Source organism: Scyliorhinus canicula, chromosome 2 (assembly GCF_902713615.1).
Source record: "Scyliorhinus canicula chromosome 2, sScyCan1.1, whole genome shotgun sequence".
Taxonomy (NCBI): domain Eukaryota; kingdom Metazoa; phylum Chordata; class Chondrichthyes; order Carcharhiniformes; family Scyliorhinidae; genus Scyliorhinus; species Scyliorhinus canicula.
The window spans coordinates 29,444,197-29,460,373 of record NC_052147.1 but is presented as its reverse complement, the minus strand read 5'-3'; the positions used below and the strand labels follow the sequence as shown (position 1 = coordinate 29,460,373).

At 42.7% G+C, this 16,177-nt stretch overlaps 1 protein-coding gene across 6 annotated transcripts in view; it reads right to left on the bottom strand.

Moving 5' to 3' along the window:
• Positions 1 to 3,367: 3,367 nt before the first annotated feature.
• The window catches only part of LOC119951775 (inositol-tetrakisphosphate 1-kinase-like), a 243,560-nt gene continuing 230,750 nt past the window's right edge, over positions 3,368 to 16,177 (bottom strand). For 5 of the 6 annotated variants that reach the window (XM_038775140.1, XM_038775147.1, XM_038775161.1 and 2 more), the window contains exon 9: positions 3,368 to 7,014. In XM_038775140.1, the coding sequence (XP_038631068.1) occupies positions 6,698 to 7,014 (317 nt within the window). In that variant the 3' untranslated portion in view covers positions 3,368 to 6,697. The remainder of the gene's footprint in view (positions 7,015 to 16,177) is intronic. The other variant, XM_038775133.1, reaches the window with a different exon arrangement.

Genomic DNA, 16,177 nt, shown 5'->3' with positions numbered 1-16,177 from the left:
CTTCAACTGTTGGCCATACCAAAATTAATTTGTTTATAAACTGCCTTCGACTATTAATGCAACAACCTGAAAGGCACAAATTTCTGACTCATTTACCCTTTTGTTTCTACCAGTCATAACATCTTAAAGTGCCAACCCACGAGGACTTAATGGAAGCTGAATACTTGCGTCAATTGGTCAAAATGTTCTGTTCAGGAACGTTGACATTCCCTGCCGACATAGTTCTGTGCTGGACTACCTATTAGAATTTAAGCTATACATGGGCCAAGGTAAAATTTGAAAGTGTTTTACCTGAAATAAGTGAATTTCTCTATTCCCAAATAAATATTACCTCTTAGCTGTAGCTGAAAGCAATTAATTATAAAGATCCAATCCACAGAGAGCAAGATGTTTACAGCAAGCTAATGGAACATCAAAATGTGGGCAATCATTACCATGTCCAATTGTCACTTTTGCAAATAAAAGGTTTCCAGTTACTTTATCTCGACTGTAAAAGAGAAGCCTCAAACTCGTGAATAAATCCTAGTTTCCCATTAATAATGCACACGTTGATCAGATCCGCATGAAACTCCCAAGCTGCGCAGTCACTGAAGGGCTCATTTCTAGTGACTCTGGAGAGTTATTTATTTCAGTGGTTCAGTAAATATGTTTGACAGGGATCTTACTTGAGCTAATTTAAGACAGAAGAGTATTCACAAGGGCACATGGTTAAAGAGAAAAAAACCTAGAAACATCCAAACTACCTAATGACTCAGTGTGTGAAGGCATTCTGAATTATACAGACCAGGAGGGATTTAAGGTCAGTCCTTGTGTATGCTGAGGGAGGGAGCTTGTGTACATGAGGTGGGATGGGCGAGTACAAATGGCTGTAATGTCTTCCAGCAAGAAACTAGGGAAAGCAAATAAAACTAGATAGGATTCCCATTACTGACCACGTGGACGAATGGCCCACATATTTTCAGAACTAAAAGAGATCTGCACCACACGGAAAATGGTTAAATGAAAGCAAGGACTGTCCTCAACTTTTTTTTTCAACTATCAGAACAATGTTATTTCTTATTGACCACAATATTGGGATTCACTGACCACTTGAAATGTGCCGATTACTGAAACGAGCCATCTGCCAATCATTTTTAATGACTAAATTCCATCTGACCTTCCTTGCTTTTTCTCCAACGTTCATAAAATAGACTCATGGACTCCCGACAGTGCAAAAGGAGGCCATTCGGCCCATCACGTCTGCATTGATCCTTGGAATGAGCACCCTACCTGGGCCCAAGCCCGCACCCCAACCCCATAACCCAATAACCCCGCCTAATCTTTTGGACACTAAGGGGTAATTTAGCATGGCCAATCCACCTAACCTGCACATCTTTGGATTGTGGGAGGAAACCGGAGCACCCGGAGGAAACCCACACAGACACAGGAGAAAGTGCAAACGCCACACAGTCACCCGAGGCCAGAATTGAACCCAATCCCTGTGAGGCAGCAGTGCTAAACACTGTGTCACCGTGCCATCCTATAAATGGAATAGTGTAAACTGACGTACAGAACGCAGGTCACATCTGGAGCTTCAAAATGGGATTCATTCAAATGTTAGTTGACATCAAAATTCAGCATAATTTACACTGGGAAACATGTTGGGCACAATCTACAATCCACGTTGCGGCCGAAAGGGGGGTAGATTCCTCTTTTGGGATCTACCGGCCTGCCACGCCTTGTGGGTTCTAACCCGATCTCGCAAGACGTTGCAATGCAAGTCCCACCCATTGCGGGCAGGATCAGTATTTTGCAAATCTGCATATTAGTGCAAGAAAACTAGTCTCACACTAACATGCACTTGCCGGATCTACAAAGGCCCTGGGATCTAACCCCATCACCTCAGAGACCACAGGTGGATGCCGTTCAGTGCTGGTCCCCACAAACGGGGACCAGACGGAAAGGCACATGGGGAGTTTCCCAAGGGATCGGAGGCCTCCAGGTGGCTGCCCTTTGGGCAGGCGGGTACCCTGGCACTGCTGGCGCTACCTGGGCACCAGGTGCCAGCCTGGCACAGTCCAGGTGGCACTGCCAAGGTGCCAGGCTGGCATCTTACCTGTGGCAGGGGTCAGACCCCGGGTTGCCCTGCATGTGAGGTGGAATGCAGGGGGTCCCGAGGGCCCCCCCTTATAGGCGATTTGGGGCTTGGTGGCGGTGGTGGTGGAGGGGGGGAGATCAGGACTCCATTTAAAAATGGAGTAAGTGTGGCCTCAGTGGGGAGCTCCCTACTGAGACCCTGAATTGGAACAGAGTCCCGATAGATAGTGTGGTGTTTCACTATTGTGTAACTGGATGATTACAAACAAGGGCTGCAGTCAAAATACAAGAAAGACCATGTTGGAAAGGGGCAAATTCCCCTGCCCTCTCCCCTCAAGTTGTTACAAATTCTCTCAATATCATGTCATAGTTAATTTCTTGGGTGATTATACTTTAAACTGGAAGCATTTTATATAGAAAACAAAATGTACAGTTTGTGGTGACTAGGGGCTTTTCACAGTAAATTCATTGAAGCCTACTTGTGACAATAAGCGATTATTATTATTACATAGAAGCGCTTCAGTGCTGCTTTATACGTCTGATTTTGCCTTGTTCATTTACTTCACGCAATGCACATTTCCTTGTTTGTCGCAATATAATTGCACATTGATGTCATTTACATATTTATACAGGCTTTCTCCCCCACTCCATCTGATTCACCCTCCTCTGCTCCACAGGCAGCATCAGCCCACTAGCCATCACTGTCCTCATCAAAAATGGTCATGTTGGTAACCTCAGAAATGTACATTCGACCGAATAATGCAACATCTACAAAATGAAACAGGCAGTAAAGCGAGGCTGAAGATTCATGTTACATACGCATTTCCTCTTTTTGTCAACTATACTGAGCCGAAAACAACTTAGTCTTCCCGAGATGTACAAAGCAATCATCGCGCTCGAAAGATCCAAGTCATGGTTGAATTGTACACAAAGGTCTGGTCTGTTGAAGCACATTTAAGAAATAAGATAATTAAATGGTTAGTTTACATTGCAAAATGCAACCCTGATGTCGTTGCAATATTTAAATTGGTCTATTGGTCACTGAACCATTCTGAATGGTTTGTCAACATCCAGAATCAGATTTTGGGCTGGATTCACCGTTGCGAGTCCGCCTCGCTACCTCTGCCAACGAGGACGGCGAACGCGGCGCTCAGCCAAATCTCCATTCACTGCAGCGGAAACAGAGACTCCCGCCGGCGTGAAGGAACGGAGAATCAAAGTCTTTATTTTTTTTCCCCAAAGATGGTGCTGAATGGAGTAACTAAGAGGTGAAATCAGAGATATCATTCACTCGTGTTGAGACATTTATGTTGTTCTTCGAGCAATAAAATTAGCAGAATGAACTTCAAATATTTTTGGTTTTATATAAGCAGCAATTGTTAAAAAAAAAATGGATGAACTAATATACAAGACAATTTGGTGAAGCTGTGTAGGCTGTGATAACTAGTGCCACAAAATATATATTTCATAAAATACATATTATAGACTACACACTCCACTGGGCACGAAGAGTGCACAACTTAAACAAATACATTCCCATTGTACAATATTACCAGAAAGCATCGAGTTACATTGTCTTGACACTGGATGGACGTACTGTATATTTGGTCCAATCTGTCTAACTCAGAATTGCTGAGGTTCAGGTGAACGCAGGAATTTGCTGGACTAAAACAGGAGCATTCTTCACTTGATGCATGATACCAAGGATGCCAACTTAAAACACAAAGAACTCGGGATTTAGGACAAGAATTAAAACAATGAAGCAAAAACATCAGTCTTTTGGAACCCGCTGACACAAAATAAACAGGGAATGTTAGAAGCTCCCAGTTTTCCCATTGCAGAAGTGTTTTTACAGCAGATAACTGAATGAGTTTATTGAAGTAGCACTAATTTAAATGCCAGCAGTTAATGAGTTAATCCATTAATCTTGTGGAAATTTAGAACAGTTACCGGACTGGATGAAAATACTGTGGATGTTTGGTGTTTTACAAAACAGCAGAGTTGAAGAATGGGGTTTCATCAAAGAATACTGGCTATTCAAAGCACAAGGGCAGAAATTCAGTTTCTTGCACGCGTGCCATTCAAGTTGGCTGCTGGCTGAATGTTGCCAAATCTTTGCCAGGCACCCCCACCCAAGGTACCACTCATAGGGATAAGCAAAACAGCAGAATTGGCTCTGATCGCTTAGCGATTCTACACACAATGAAGAATTGTGTTCTCCATTGAGAACACAATGGAGTGTGTTCTCCAGTTGAGGAATTTGCAGTGGGGAGGAGATGAAGGAAAATAAGCAATTCTTGTGAGCTGTGCCACATCCCTGAGAGCCCATCTCACAACATCACTGAAGGGAATCTGCTTTACCCATGAGCAACCTTTTTACAAATATCTATTCTTGCCATGCTGCATGGCTTTAAGATTGCAGGTACTATGGCAACGCTTATGACAATGGGATATTGAGGTGAAATAAATTTACCACCTTTTGGTAATATTGCTCATGCAGGTGAAAGTTGTGAATCTCAACTCAGATATTAACAAAAAAAAAAGCTCTAATTTAAAAAAAATTACTAAATGCCCAATCACCTTTCAGTAGTTATATGGAAGAATGAAGCAGTGCAACAGAGTTGAGCCAATATATTAAGGCAGTAAGAAAATCACGTAATAATTTCACATTACTTCTCATGCAACGAGACAAAAGAGGAAATACATCGACATATTCAGATGGTCATCTAATAGCTTGTACACTAAACTTAATTTGCTGTAAACATATTTAGGCCTGGTCTCCATGGCAATAAGGGAACCCAAAGGGGGCAAGTCACATCTATAACCACCCAAATGGCTCCGGGCATAATATTATCTTAAGGGTTGCAAAAAGGTTAGAGTGGTAGAGGTGTAGGCTGTTACAATAAACTCAACAAAGCTCTCCTAAGCTAAATCATGTGAACTGGAGTGTCTATTACAGCAATACATCCGCCTAATAATGGTGCAACATTTTCCAACAGGCACATTGTCATTAAGTTTGACTTTACTTCTTAATTACAATGCAAACCATTATGACACAGAAAAAAATTGCTCGCCCAGTGTCCTCCTCCGTAGTTAATCATACCTAATCATTTTGGATTTGAGTAAAAAAAAATGGATTTTTGTTTTGTGCATAAAAAGGTAATTTAAGGAGCAGTGATTGCATGGAATTATTAAATTAATAAAATAAAACAGACATTTACCTTTGGTTTCTAACGGGTAACTTCCCATTTCTTTCCTCCTATAACACTCCAAGCACACAAATAACCTACTTCTGACTCGTCCCTTTCCCAGATCATTGTAAAATCAATTAAACCCAGAATTATGGGCGAGCTGTACCGAAACTGGCAGGCTCTGATTAAATACTGTGATCATGGGGAAAGAACTCTGTGCTGACCGGAGACACTACCCACCTCGGCACTTTGTCAAGCGCGAGCTTAGAAAATGAGCAAACATACATCACAAATTCCTCAATGCTGCTTTTCGAAGAAAGGGAAATGAAGGGAAAGTAATGACTATCTGCAACATTGAGCTGTGACCATTGCAATCTATGGCTGATGCTTTATAGCTATTTCCACAATTTCATTCACACTGTTGGTTCCCAAATGAAGAGAAGATCGTGTATGGAAGTACATCATTAGTGACCATTAAACTGAAGAAGAAGGTGGGCGTGAAGGATACCGCACCATCACGCCTCTGTCCTGGGAGTCTGCCTTGTGCAGTTTTTAAATTGCCTTAGTTTACATGTTGCTATCTGGAAGCAATGAGACTTTTCCATACATCAATATCCCCTCAATCTTATCATTTAGATTTTTATTTGTAATACAGAACATCTATTTACTGAGAACAACTCTTGCCAAACAATGCCTCCAACTTGCCTTGTTCTCTTTTTCTTTTAAATTAAGGGACAATTTATCATGGCCAATCTGCACAACTTTGGGTTGTGGGGGTGAGACCCACGCAGACAAGGGGAGAATGCGCAAACTCCACACGGACAGTGACCCAGAGCCGAAATCGAACCCGGATCATCGGTGCCATGAGGCAGCAGTGCTAACACTGCGCCACCGTGCCGCCCAACTTGCCCTCTTCGAAGCTTCAACCACCTTCTTTCAGATATGCAGAACATATCTTACTGGAGTCTAACAATGTGGAAGATCCACAGAATTTAAATGTCTTACAGTTTCTAAAAGGAAGCTACAACTTTGAATAGACCACAAACCTGTGTGCTGATTGCTGATTAAGGTGAAATGTCAAGGGGGAAGAAAGATGAAATGCCCAAATACCCAGGATGAAAGGAAAGATTCCTGATTAACTGAATTAGCCACTTGTGATTGATTCCTGTTGAGAGCATTAGTAATAGCTAGTGTATGGTAAAAGCTCACTGGAACAACTTTTGCTATGTTAATAGTTAACAAGAATTGGATTGAGTTTATCAAAGGATCTGCAGCCTCCTCCTCAATATCCCTTCGATACTGTGCTCCAGTCTTTGCGAGTCTGTGAAGTCATTCAGACAAAACATAAATTGTTCCATTGGTCTAAGAAAGTGGTTCAAATTGATCTTCACACAGATCAAGCCTTGTGTTTGGTCCAGTGTTCTCAGTGGTTATTGTGAAGATGCCTTAGTTGCCATGGGAGCAACACAGTTCTGAAAGTTGGGTGGCAAAGCAGAATTGCAACTTAGTCGTTGGTGCTGCAGCCTCTTGCTACTGCTTGGGTCATCTTCTACAAGCCATGGATCTTTTGCTCCCATGGTCACAAAGCCTGAAGCAGCAGAACAGGCCCGCTCCCCACAGATGCTGGCAGCCTGCTCAGCCGCCTTACCGTTCCGGTTGAACTGAACCGGTTCCGGGTTTTGATCTTGCAGGACAACCTGGATGTGGTTTATTAGCTCAGTGAAGAACTCTGGGACACCTTCATATCCTGCAACAAATACAAACCAGTCATTTGTTTTGCTAGAAAGGCACATTCTTTGCATCAATATAAGAAATTATTTCCTAAGGGTTTATACCCCCTGATTCTTCAAGACGAACATTAAACCATGTCTTTTGACATAACTCAAGAGTTTAGGTGTAGCTTGATGATCATAATGGGCCTTTTCTTGATCTGAAATATTGTTGGTCTAAGGATATTTCACAATTAAAAAATTGGTATCAAATCTCTGGGCTTGACATTCATCTCAGGCAGTGGCGCTAAATGGGTAGTATGGGATTAGCTGTCCATTCTGCATAGGACCTACTATTTTCTGCAACAAAATTAAATATCAGGTGCTGTGGGGAACAGGTGACTGATCAGACACTGCCATTTTGCGCCACCACCGGAGACAAATTCTTAACCCTCTAGGTTTGGAGGTGAGCACTCCGCAATTGCAATCAAGCCGCAGGCATTGTTGCTTCCCAATTTTCCCATTCCTACTTTTGGGGTTAAGCACAGAGGTTAACGCTGCAGGATTCTTGCCACAATCCTCTCTGGACAACATAGTTCATGCCAAGTGCTCCTGGTAAGACACGTAGAGGTTTTCCATTGGCTTCCTGCCCCTCACCACGGAGCTTTCAAAAACAAGGGTCCTACACTCAATCGTGTGTAGGCCCCTTAAACTTTGCTGGGAGAAATAGACCACCCTGTAGTGAATGGAAGCATGTTTCAAATTTTTCATTGATAATTCACAGAGACAGCTACCCGTATGAAACAGCAGCTGCCTCCAGTCATGTTGGGCTATCGCCAAGAGTAGAAACCACAACATCTGCAAATTAATGCAGGTGAGCAGGCCTCAACTTTACAGAGTTGGTTGTATCTAAGGTACCAAAAGGTAGTCTTTTGGGTATGATCCCAGGACACCTTTGGGAGAGGTCAGGTGCCCTTTGGGATCATCAAAAGTAGACATGAATGTGCATGTAAAGTGCATAAACTCATTAGAACTGTCAAGCAATGTAAAAGTCTTGCCCTTTAAATATTTGGAAGAAAGACCTGCCTGCAATGCTTTAAGAAATGCAGTGCTATCTTTTTCACTCTGTCTGTTGACATAAACCTGAGGGATTACTAGATTACTGCTGCATAAATGATTTCACAACCTTCCATTATCACAGTGGGGTGCCTTATATTTCACAATTTTCTTGGCAGCTCCAGGTAGTTATAGATCCTTTGAAGTGCGGCTATGAATTTTAATGCTTTGTTTAGAAGGGATTTTTTGTGTTTTTATCAATGAGTGCTGTTTTTTTTAAAACAGTGAATTATGCCCTATTATGTATTTTCTGCCCTATTATGTATTTTCTTTTCTTTTCATGTACTTAATGATCTGTTGAGCTGCTCGCAGAAAAATACTTTTCATTGTATCTCGGTACATGTGACAATAAACAAATCCAATCCAATCTAATTCTTTAGTAGATACTTAACAACTTTATTTTATCTGATCTCAGCATGAATCCTAAGGTCTGCCTATGATTGATACTGATGAGTTGGTATTATAGGTGTAAGAGGAAAAGGTGATGGGTCGAGGGATTTAGGTTGGCATGAAGGGTATGGGAGGCTATGGGTAAATGGGTGGGGGACGTGAAGTGGGATGGATTGGCATGGGGAGTGTGTGGAGGGTTGGGGGTGCGAGAGGTGGCAGGGGGTCACCCAGCACAACTTCCATAACACCCCGTCTCCCACCCCCGACCACCCAGGTCGAAGACCCAATCTGCTGGGGCACATTCTCCCAGGTTGGGTTTGCGAAGCTGGGAATTGTCCCGACACTGAGCTCCTGACCAGAGGTGTGAAAAGTCAGCCCGCAAACCTGTTGCTGCTTTTTGCACTCACTGTGTCATCAGCGGTCAGCATTTACCGGGATGTGTAATCACGGGCCAGACTTACACTGACGCATTTGACAAACTGCTAATTGCATTTGATAGAACTCATTCCAGCACCCTACCAGAGAGTGTATTCCAAATCTTAACCACTCATTGCATTAACCTCATGTTGCCTCTAGTCGTTCTGACAATCACTTTTGTTTTGGTACTGGGTGAAGGTGACATCGGCGATGGGTATAAGCAGCAAAATAGCAGAAGGACTATTTGACATAGGGTTCTGTAGAACTGGAATTCCTACTTCTTGCTAAGGCAGGCTTGTCCAACGTGCAGCAACAGAGCTGAATGGAGCCCTCAAAGACCCTCAATGCGGCCCCTGGAACTGATTTTCAAAATGCAGGTCAAACAGGTACGTTTTAATGGAGGAATTTACCCGGAGCTGCTCCTCCAACCACAGGCTGTTTCTTTCCCCACGTTTGCTGTTGTTCGTGAGCTGTCAGCAGCAAATGTGAGAAAGGAACAACCTGTGATTGGTGGAGCAGTGAACACATGTGGCGGTGAGTTTGAGGCCTGGGGAGCAGCGGTGACAAGGGGAGAGTGTGGGGGCTGAGAGTGTGTGGGGTAGGAAGGGAACGCGGGAGCATAATGTGTCCATAGGTCTGGTTAACTGCCCGGAACAGGTTTCTCACTCACTCTCAAACACCATCATTCACTCTCATGCACTCTTAAAATCCCTTCTAAACCAAGCATTAAAATTCATAGCCACACTTCAAAGGATCTATAGCCACCTGGAGCTGCCGGGGGGGGGGGGGGGGGGGGGGGGGGGGGGGGTGACTGAGGGAGGACGGAAACATACACACTCACCCCTTTACACTTTAATACTCATCTTTATTTATTACTCGTGTTATTTTGCTCAGCCTGCACTAAAGTCTCAGTGCCTGCCATAGTCCCAGTAAACCACAGGCTGCTGTCCCCTTTGAGGGGCAGAGCGGACTGGTGGTGATTTAACCTGAGGATCACCACACCTCAGGTGAGAGGCAAGGTTGAGAAGGCGGAGCCTTCATGAATAACCTGGGAGGAAAGGTTCAGGGACTGTTGGATCTTCAAAAGATGGATATGAAATGTAAAGATATAGAAGAACGAGACCAATTCATTAGATGCAGAAAGTGATAATCACACAAAAAGGCTCATACATTTTGGTAACGTCATGTTTCTGAAGGATTTCTGTGACAGTATGACTGAAGTTTAATACATCTACTGGATGCCAAATAACATCCTCTGAAAGTCAAAGCAAGCCCCTCAAACCAATCTAGCCAATTCTGACAGCAATAAGATTTTATTTTATCGAGAACAAACTGGAAAATGAAGAACGTGCAATGGCGAGAATCCTTTGTAATAAGCCCATTGTTGCAATGAATATCAAGTCCTCCAACGCACAACTGAAGGGGCGAATGGTTTGTCTTTTCAACTGAAAATTTGGGGAGCTAACTAACAGCAGGAAATCAGATACTGCCATAAAAGAGCATCTTTTATTGAGAGGCAGTTATAGCTACTGCAGTTATTGACAACATTCACAGGAAAGGTTTGAACTGAATCGCACGATTATGGAGGGAGATTAAATACATTAATGCGCTCAGTAAAATCTGGCTCCGAAAGGGGATGGGAAAGGGGATGGGAACGGAACTACTCCACTTGAGGCCTGGAATTCGGAACTCCCACTGGAATAGAATGGTCACAAGAACTTGGGGTTGCCTGAAGGCCAGAGTCTCTCATAACAGACAGCAAAGCTCATTAAAAAGGACCCACAGGACTTCAGCTCTTGCTGCCAACAACTACACAGCCCCAGAAAGACGAGGCTGTCATTTTGACAAAAGCTGAACAGCAACCCGAGAACAAGCCCACTGCTTTCAAAAGCATCACGCAAAAGTCAAAACACATAGATGTAGGGAACTGGCACTGCACCCTCCAGAGTATTACTCCAGCTGCTCTGCAAATAGTTAGGCAGCTTGTTCACAATGGGAAGGACTGCCGCCCTCGAGCATCTTTATTTCCTTGCTTTCCCAGGCTTTAGAGTAATGTTTCCATCGTTAAAGCTGCAGAGGTCACATTAGCTGCTATTCCATGGTGGACTTGTGCTGACTGTAGAGGTGCAGATGGATATACAACTGTACTCACTGCACCCAAATTTACATAGGAATTGCATTTAATTTAACTCTGCAATCTTAAGTTGTTTTTTTTTACAAGGGCTTTCTGTATTCTTGCCGCTTTTGTCTCTATTTTGTCAATAATGGATTATCAAACACCAAGAGCATTCATTAGAATTAATTCATTCAAATGTTCCGCTCAGCTAGCCCTTTGAAATCTCATGTAAAATTCACTTGAATATGAAATAAGCTGGAACAACAAAGACAACAGTAGCTTATACTAATACAGCACCGCCAGCATATAATTGTCCCAAAGTGCTCGACAGATAGAGCTGATAGTAAACAGATGTCAAACAAGAAAGGGGAGATTCGGGGGGGGGGGTGGCCAAAAGGTTGGTAGATGGGTGATTCCAAAGAAGGGGGACGAAGTGGAGAAGCAGCGTGGAAGGGAAGAGAGAGAATTTCAGGCAGCTGGAGTCATAGCCAACCTTGCTGGGGCGGGAGGCAGAGGCAGGGGAAGAGGATGTGGAAGACGACGGACTCAGAGCAACTCATGGGAGAATACAGGGCTGGAGGAGGCTGTAGGGACAGAGTGGGCAAAACCTGGTGTGAATTTAAAAGAATAAGGATTGGAAACCGATGAGCCACACCCCAGTTACAGAATTCTCATTAAACAAAATAATTCTTCGCCCTCAGAGGATCGGTGCAAGGGTTCTTTAAACGGTGGCAACCTTTCCTCGACTTTCTGGCTCAACGATAGGGTACTGGGACAGTAGCAGCAGAAACCCGGGGGGGGGGGGGGGGGGGGGGGGGGGGGGGAGTTGATTATGTTTGCTTATTTTATTTAAATTTGATTTATTTAATTTTAGTTTATGGTTAAGTTCTCTTGTTGGGGGTGGGTGGGGGGAGTGTGATACATGTGATGTTACGGTATGGGGGGAATTGTGGGTGTTATGGGGCTGTTAGTTGCATATTACTGCTTGTTGCTATACTTGTTGTTATATTTTTATATTTTCTGTAAAAAATTCCAATAAAAATTATTTTTAAAAAAATAAAATAATTCAGCCATAATTATTCTTAATTATTAATTCATAATAATTCAGTTACAGAACTCCCATCAAACAAAATAATTCAGCCATATCCTAGTTACAGAATTCTCATCAAACAAAATAATTCAGAGTAGATCCTAGAATGTTCCTGGTGTATTCAAATGGGAAGCAGAATTAAAAGATGTTTTGTATTCAGTTGAATTATTTCAAAATTCTACAATTAAGGGGAAAAAGTGGACATTTAGTTCTTCCTTGTGCTTATTGTACACTCTAAGTCCAATTGTAAATAAAACGTTTGGCTATGAACTACGCAAAGAATTGAAAGTGAATTTGAAATGGCAAAACATATTGTTGCCAGCCTCGTCTTGACCATCACCTCCTTGGATCCTAACTGCGACTCTAGAGTTTTGTTCCTATTGCTAATGATGGCTGTCCCTTTGTATGGATGGCCTTTTAAAAATATATATAAATATGCCAAACACTCTAGCTGCATATTGTACATGTGCATACAGGTAGCTTTATTTTTCTAACAAGCATTGGTCCACATTTAATCCTCAGAAGCTGAATGTTGGCTGAATTAGACAGGTTGTCCTTTTTGAATGGATAGCTGTCTTTTTCTTTCCTGGGTTGTTAGAACTCTCCCCGTCTCCTTTTATTAAAAAAAAAATTATCTCATCAACAAACTTGAAACACTTAAAGGCTCTATTCAGTGTGCAATGTTGTATTTACTGCACCGAATCAGGCCATTCAACACAAAAGGTCCATGGTATGTACTGCTCAACACAAGCCTCCCTCCCAAACTACTTCATCTAACCCCATGATATTTTCTGTTTGTGCGGGACAAAAGCACTGCTGTTTATGCATGGAGTTCAAGCACCCTACTGAACTAATCTAATCCTGTTTTGGTTTATATACATACATACACAAATGACCACAAGAGGGTGCTATTGCAAAAAGTCACAGAGTTTATTCCATATAATTGATGTACGTGTCCTTTTTTTCTTTTATTTACAAATCGAATTTAACCACTGGGTTCCTATTCCCAAATGGAAACCTCCTTTCTTGACCCAAGCTTTCAGAACTTGGGGAATGGACCTTTATCCATCTTGACCAGAACCTGAGAAGTTTTCTCCAACAAAGACTGACGTTGACCTTGACCTTCAATTGAATTTTCCACTTTGTCAGCGTGTCTGACTCTGATCTCAACTGGTTTTAGGCATAACTTGTATGGTGTTGCATTCCACTCATATCCCAGTTATCCAATTTATCAGACTCATTTGATTCTTTTCCATTTCCTTCATGAACCCTTGAAGTTAAAACATGATCTACATGTTCAAACCATTCCACTACCAAATCCTTTGGCCAAATATGTTCGAGGGCCACATATTTTTATGACTCTTCTTGGGGGTCACTTCAACCATTTATGACGGTGTTCTTTCACCTTAATTTTCTGGTTCGATTTCGGACGTCTTTCTCTCATTCTACCTTCTCATTACTCTCATTCTGTCCAGGTTGTTTCTCTTTTACTGACTGCGCTAAATGTTTTTTCAGCGACAAAAACCTTGTTCTAGGCTGTCTTCAAAGAAACAATTCAGCTGGTGGTAGTAGTGTGGGATGTGTTACAATAAACAAACAAAAGGTTTGCCAGTTTGCGATTCAGTGACATCTGGAGTTTCCTCCAATTTGTATCTCGCATTTTCGGATCAAGGGCGCGTATAGCAACTTGGGCGTTCTGCTGCTCCAAAACGAAACAGGATAATGTAGTGGAACTTGCCCCATTCATTCTCATGAGTTTTACAAGATCTTCTGAACAAAGCTGAAGTCTGTTGTTGGGATCAGTTCCTCTGGGGGATTCGCAAACACCAAACAAACTATGTGAAATATCGAGGGTTTTACTAATTGTTGTTCAATTCATCATGAGCCTCTCAACTCACTTCGAATGGCTATCTAGCACAATTAATCAACTCTATCGCAGATGCCAGGAGAGTTGGAAGGAATTAAACTTCCTGTTCTAGAAGCAGGGCAGCTTTGTGCTGTTAGCTGCCATGAACTACCTGTTGGTGCAGGGAATACTAGAATCTCTTGTACAAATGGAAGTTTGACTATGCAAAGAGTATTCCGGTGAAAGCAAAGGAAATCAATAGCTTTTGGAAGCTACATACAATGCTAAAAAGATCGGTCTGGTTTGCATATATTGTTGACACTGGACATTGAAGTTTGTAAAGAGAAAACTAAATTTGGGCCAGCAGTAGGATGGGATAGTGCAACAATACAGTATTTCCAAAAGATGTCTCGAGAATCTTAAGTCGTTGAGGCAAAATTGCAAGTGTTTGTGGAGATATCTTTTGCAATTCAAGTGCCCACCTGAACTAGTTTACTCCAATTTTGTTTTATATACATACATACCCTAAAGGATAACCCTAAAGCTTTCTATAGGTATGTCAGGAATAAAATAATGACTAAGGTAAGAGTAGGGCCAGTCAAGGACAGAAGTGGGAAGTTGTGCGTAGAGTCCGAGGAGATAGGAGAGGTGCTAAATGAGTATTTTTCGCCAGTATTCACACAGGAAAAAGACAAAGTTGTCGAGGAGAATACTGAGATACAGGCTACTAGACTAGAAGGACTTGAGGTTCATAAGGAGGAGGTGTTAGCGATTCTGGAAAGTGTGAAAATAGATAAGTCCCCTGGGCCGGATGGGATTTATCCTAGGATTCTCTGGGAAGTTAGGGAGGAGATTGCTGAGCCTTTGGCTTTGATCTTTAAGTCATCTTTGTCTACAGGAATAGTGCCAGAGGACTGGAGGATAGCAAATGTTGTCCCCTTGTACAAGAAGGGGAGTAGAGATAACCCCGGTAACTATAGGCCAGTGAGCCTTACATCTGTTGTGGGAAAAGTCTTGGAAAGGTTTATAAGAGATAGGATGTATAATCATCTGCAAAGGAATAATTTGATTAGAGATAGTCAACATGGTTTTGTGAAGGGTAGGTCGTGCCTCACAAACCTCATTGAGTTCTTCGAGACGGTGACCAAACAGGTGGATGAGGGTAAAGCAGTTGATGTGGTGTATATGGATTTCAGTAAAGCGTTTGATAAGGTTCCCCACGGTAGGCTATTGCAGAAAATACAGAGGCATGGGATTCAGGATGATTTAGCAGTTTGGATCAGAAATTGGCTAGCTGATAGAAGGCCAAGAGTGGTGGTTGATGGGAAATGCTCTGACTGGTGTCCAGTTACTAGTGGTGTGCCACAAGGATCTGTTTTGGGGCCGTTGCTGTTTGTCATTTTTATAAATGACCTGGAGGAGGGCGTAGAAGGATGGGTGAGTAAATTTGCAGATGTCACTAAAGTCGGTGGAGTTGTGGACAGTGCAGAAGGATGTTACAAGTTACAGAGGGACATAGATAAGCTGCAGAGCTGGGCTGACAGGTGGCAAATGAGGTTTAATGCAGAAAAGCGTGAGGTGATTCATTTTGGAAGGAATAACAGAAAGGCAGAGTACTGGGCTAATGGTAAGATTCTTGGTAGTGTGGACGAGCAGAGAGATCTCGGTGTCCATGTCCATAGATCCCTGAAAGTTGCCACCCAGGTTGAGAGGGTTGTTAAGAAGGCGTACGGTGTGTTAGCTTTTATTGGTAGAGGAATTGAGTTTCGGAGCCATGAGGTCATGTTGCAGTTGTACAAAACTCTGGTGCGGCCGCATTTGTAGTATTGTGTGCAGTTCTGGTCGCCACATTATAGGAAGGATGTGGAAGCATTGGAAAGGGTACAGAGGAGATTTACAAGAATGTTGCCTGGTATGGAGGGAAGATCATATGAGGAAAGGCTGAAGGACTTGAGGCTGTTTTCGTTAGAGAGAAGAAGGTTAAGAGGTGACTTAATTGAGGCATACAAGATGATCAGAGGATTAGATAGGTGGACAGTGAGAGCCTTTTTCCTCGGATGGTGATGTCCAGCACGAGGGGACATAGCTTTAAATTGAGGGGAGATAGATATAGGACAGATGTCAGAGGTAGGTTCTTTACTCAGAGAGTAGTAAGGGCGTGGAATGCCCTGCCTGCAACAGTAGTGGACTCGCCAACACTAAACGCATTCAAATGGTCATTGGATA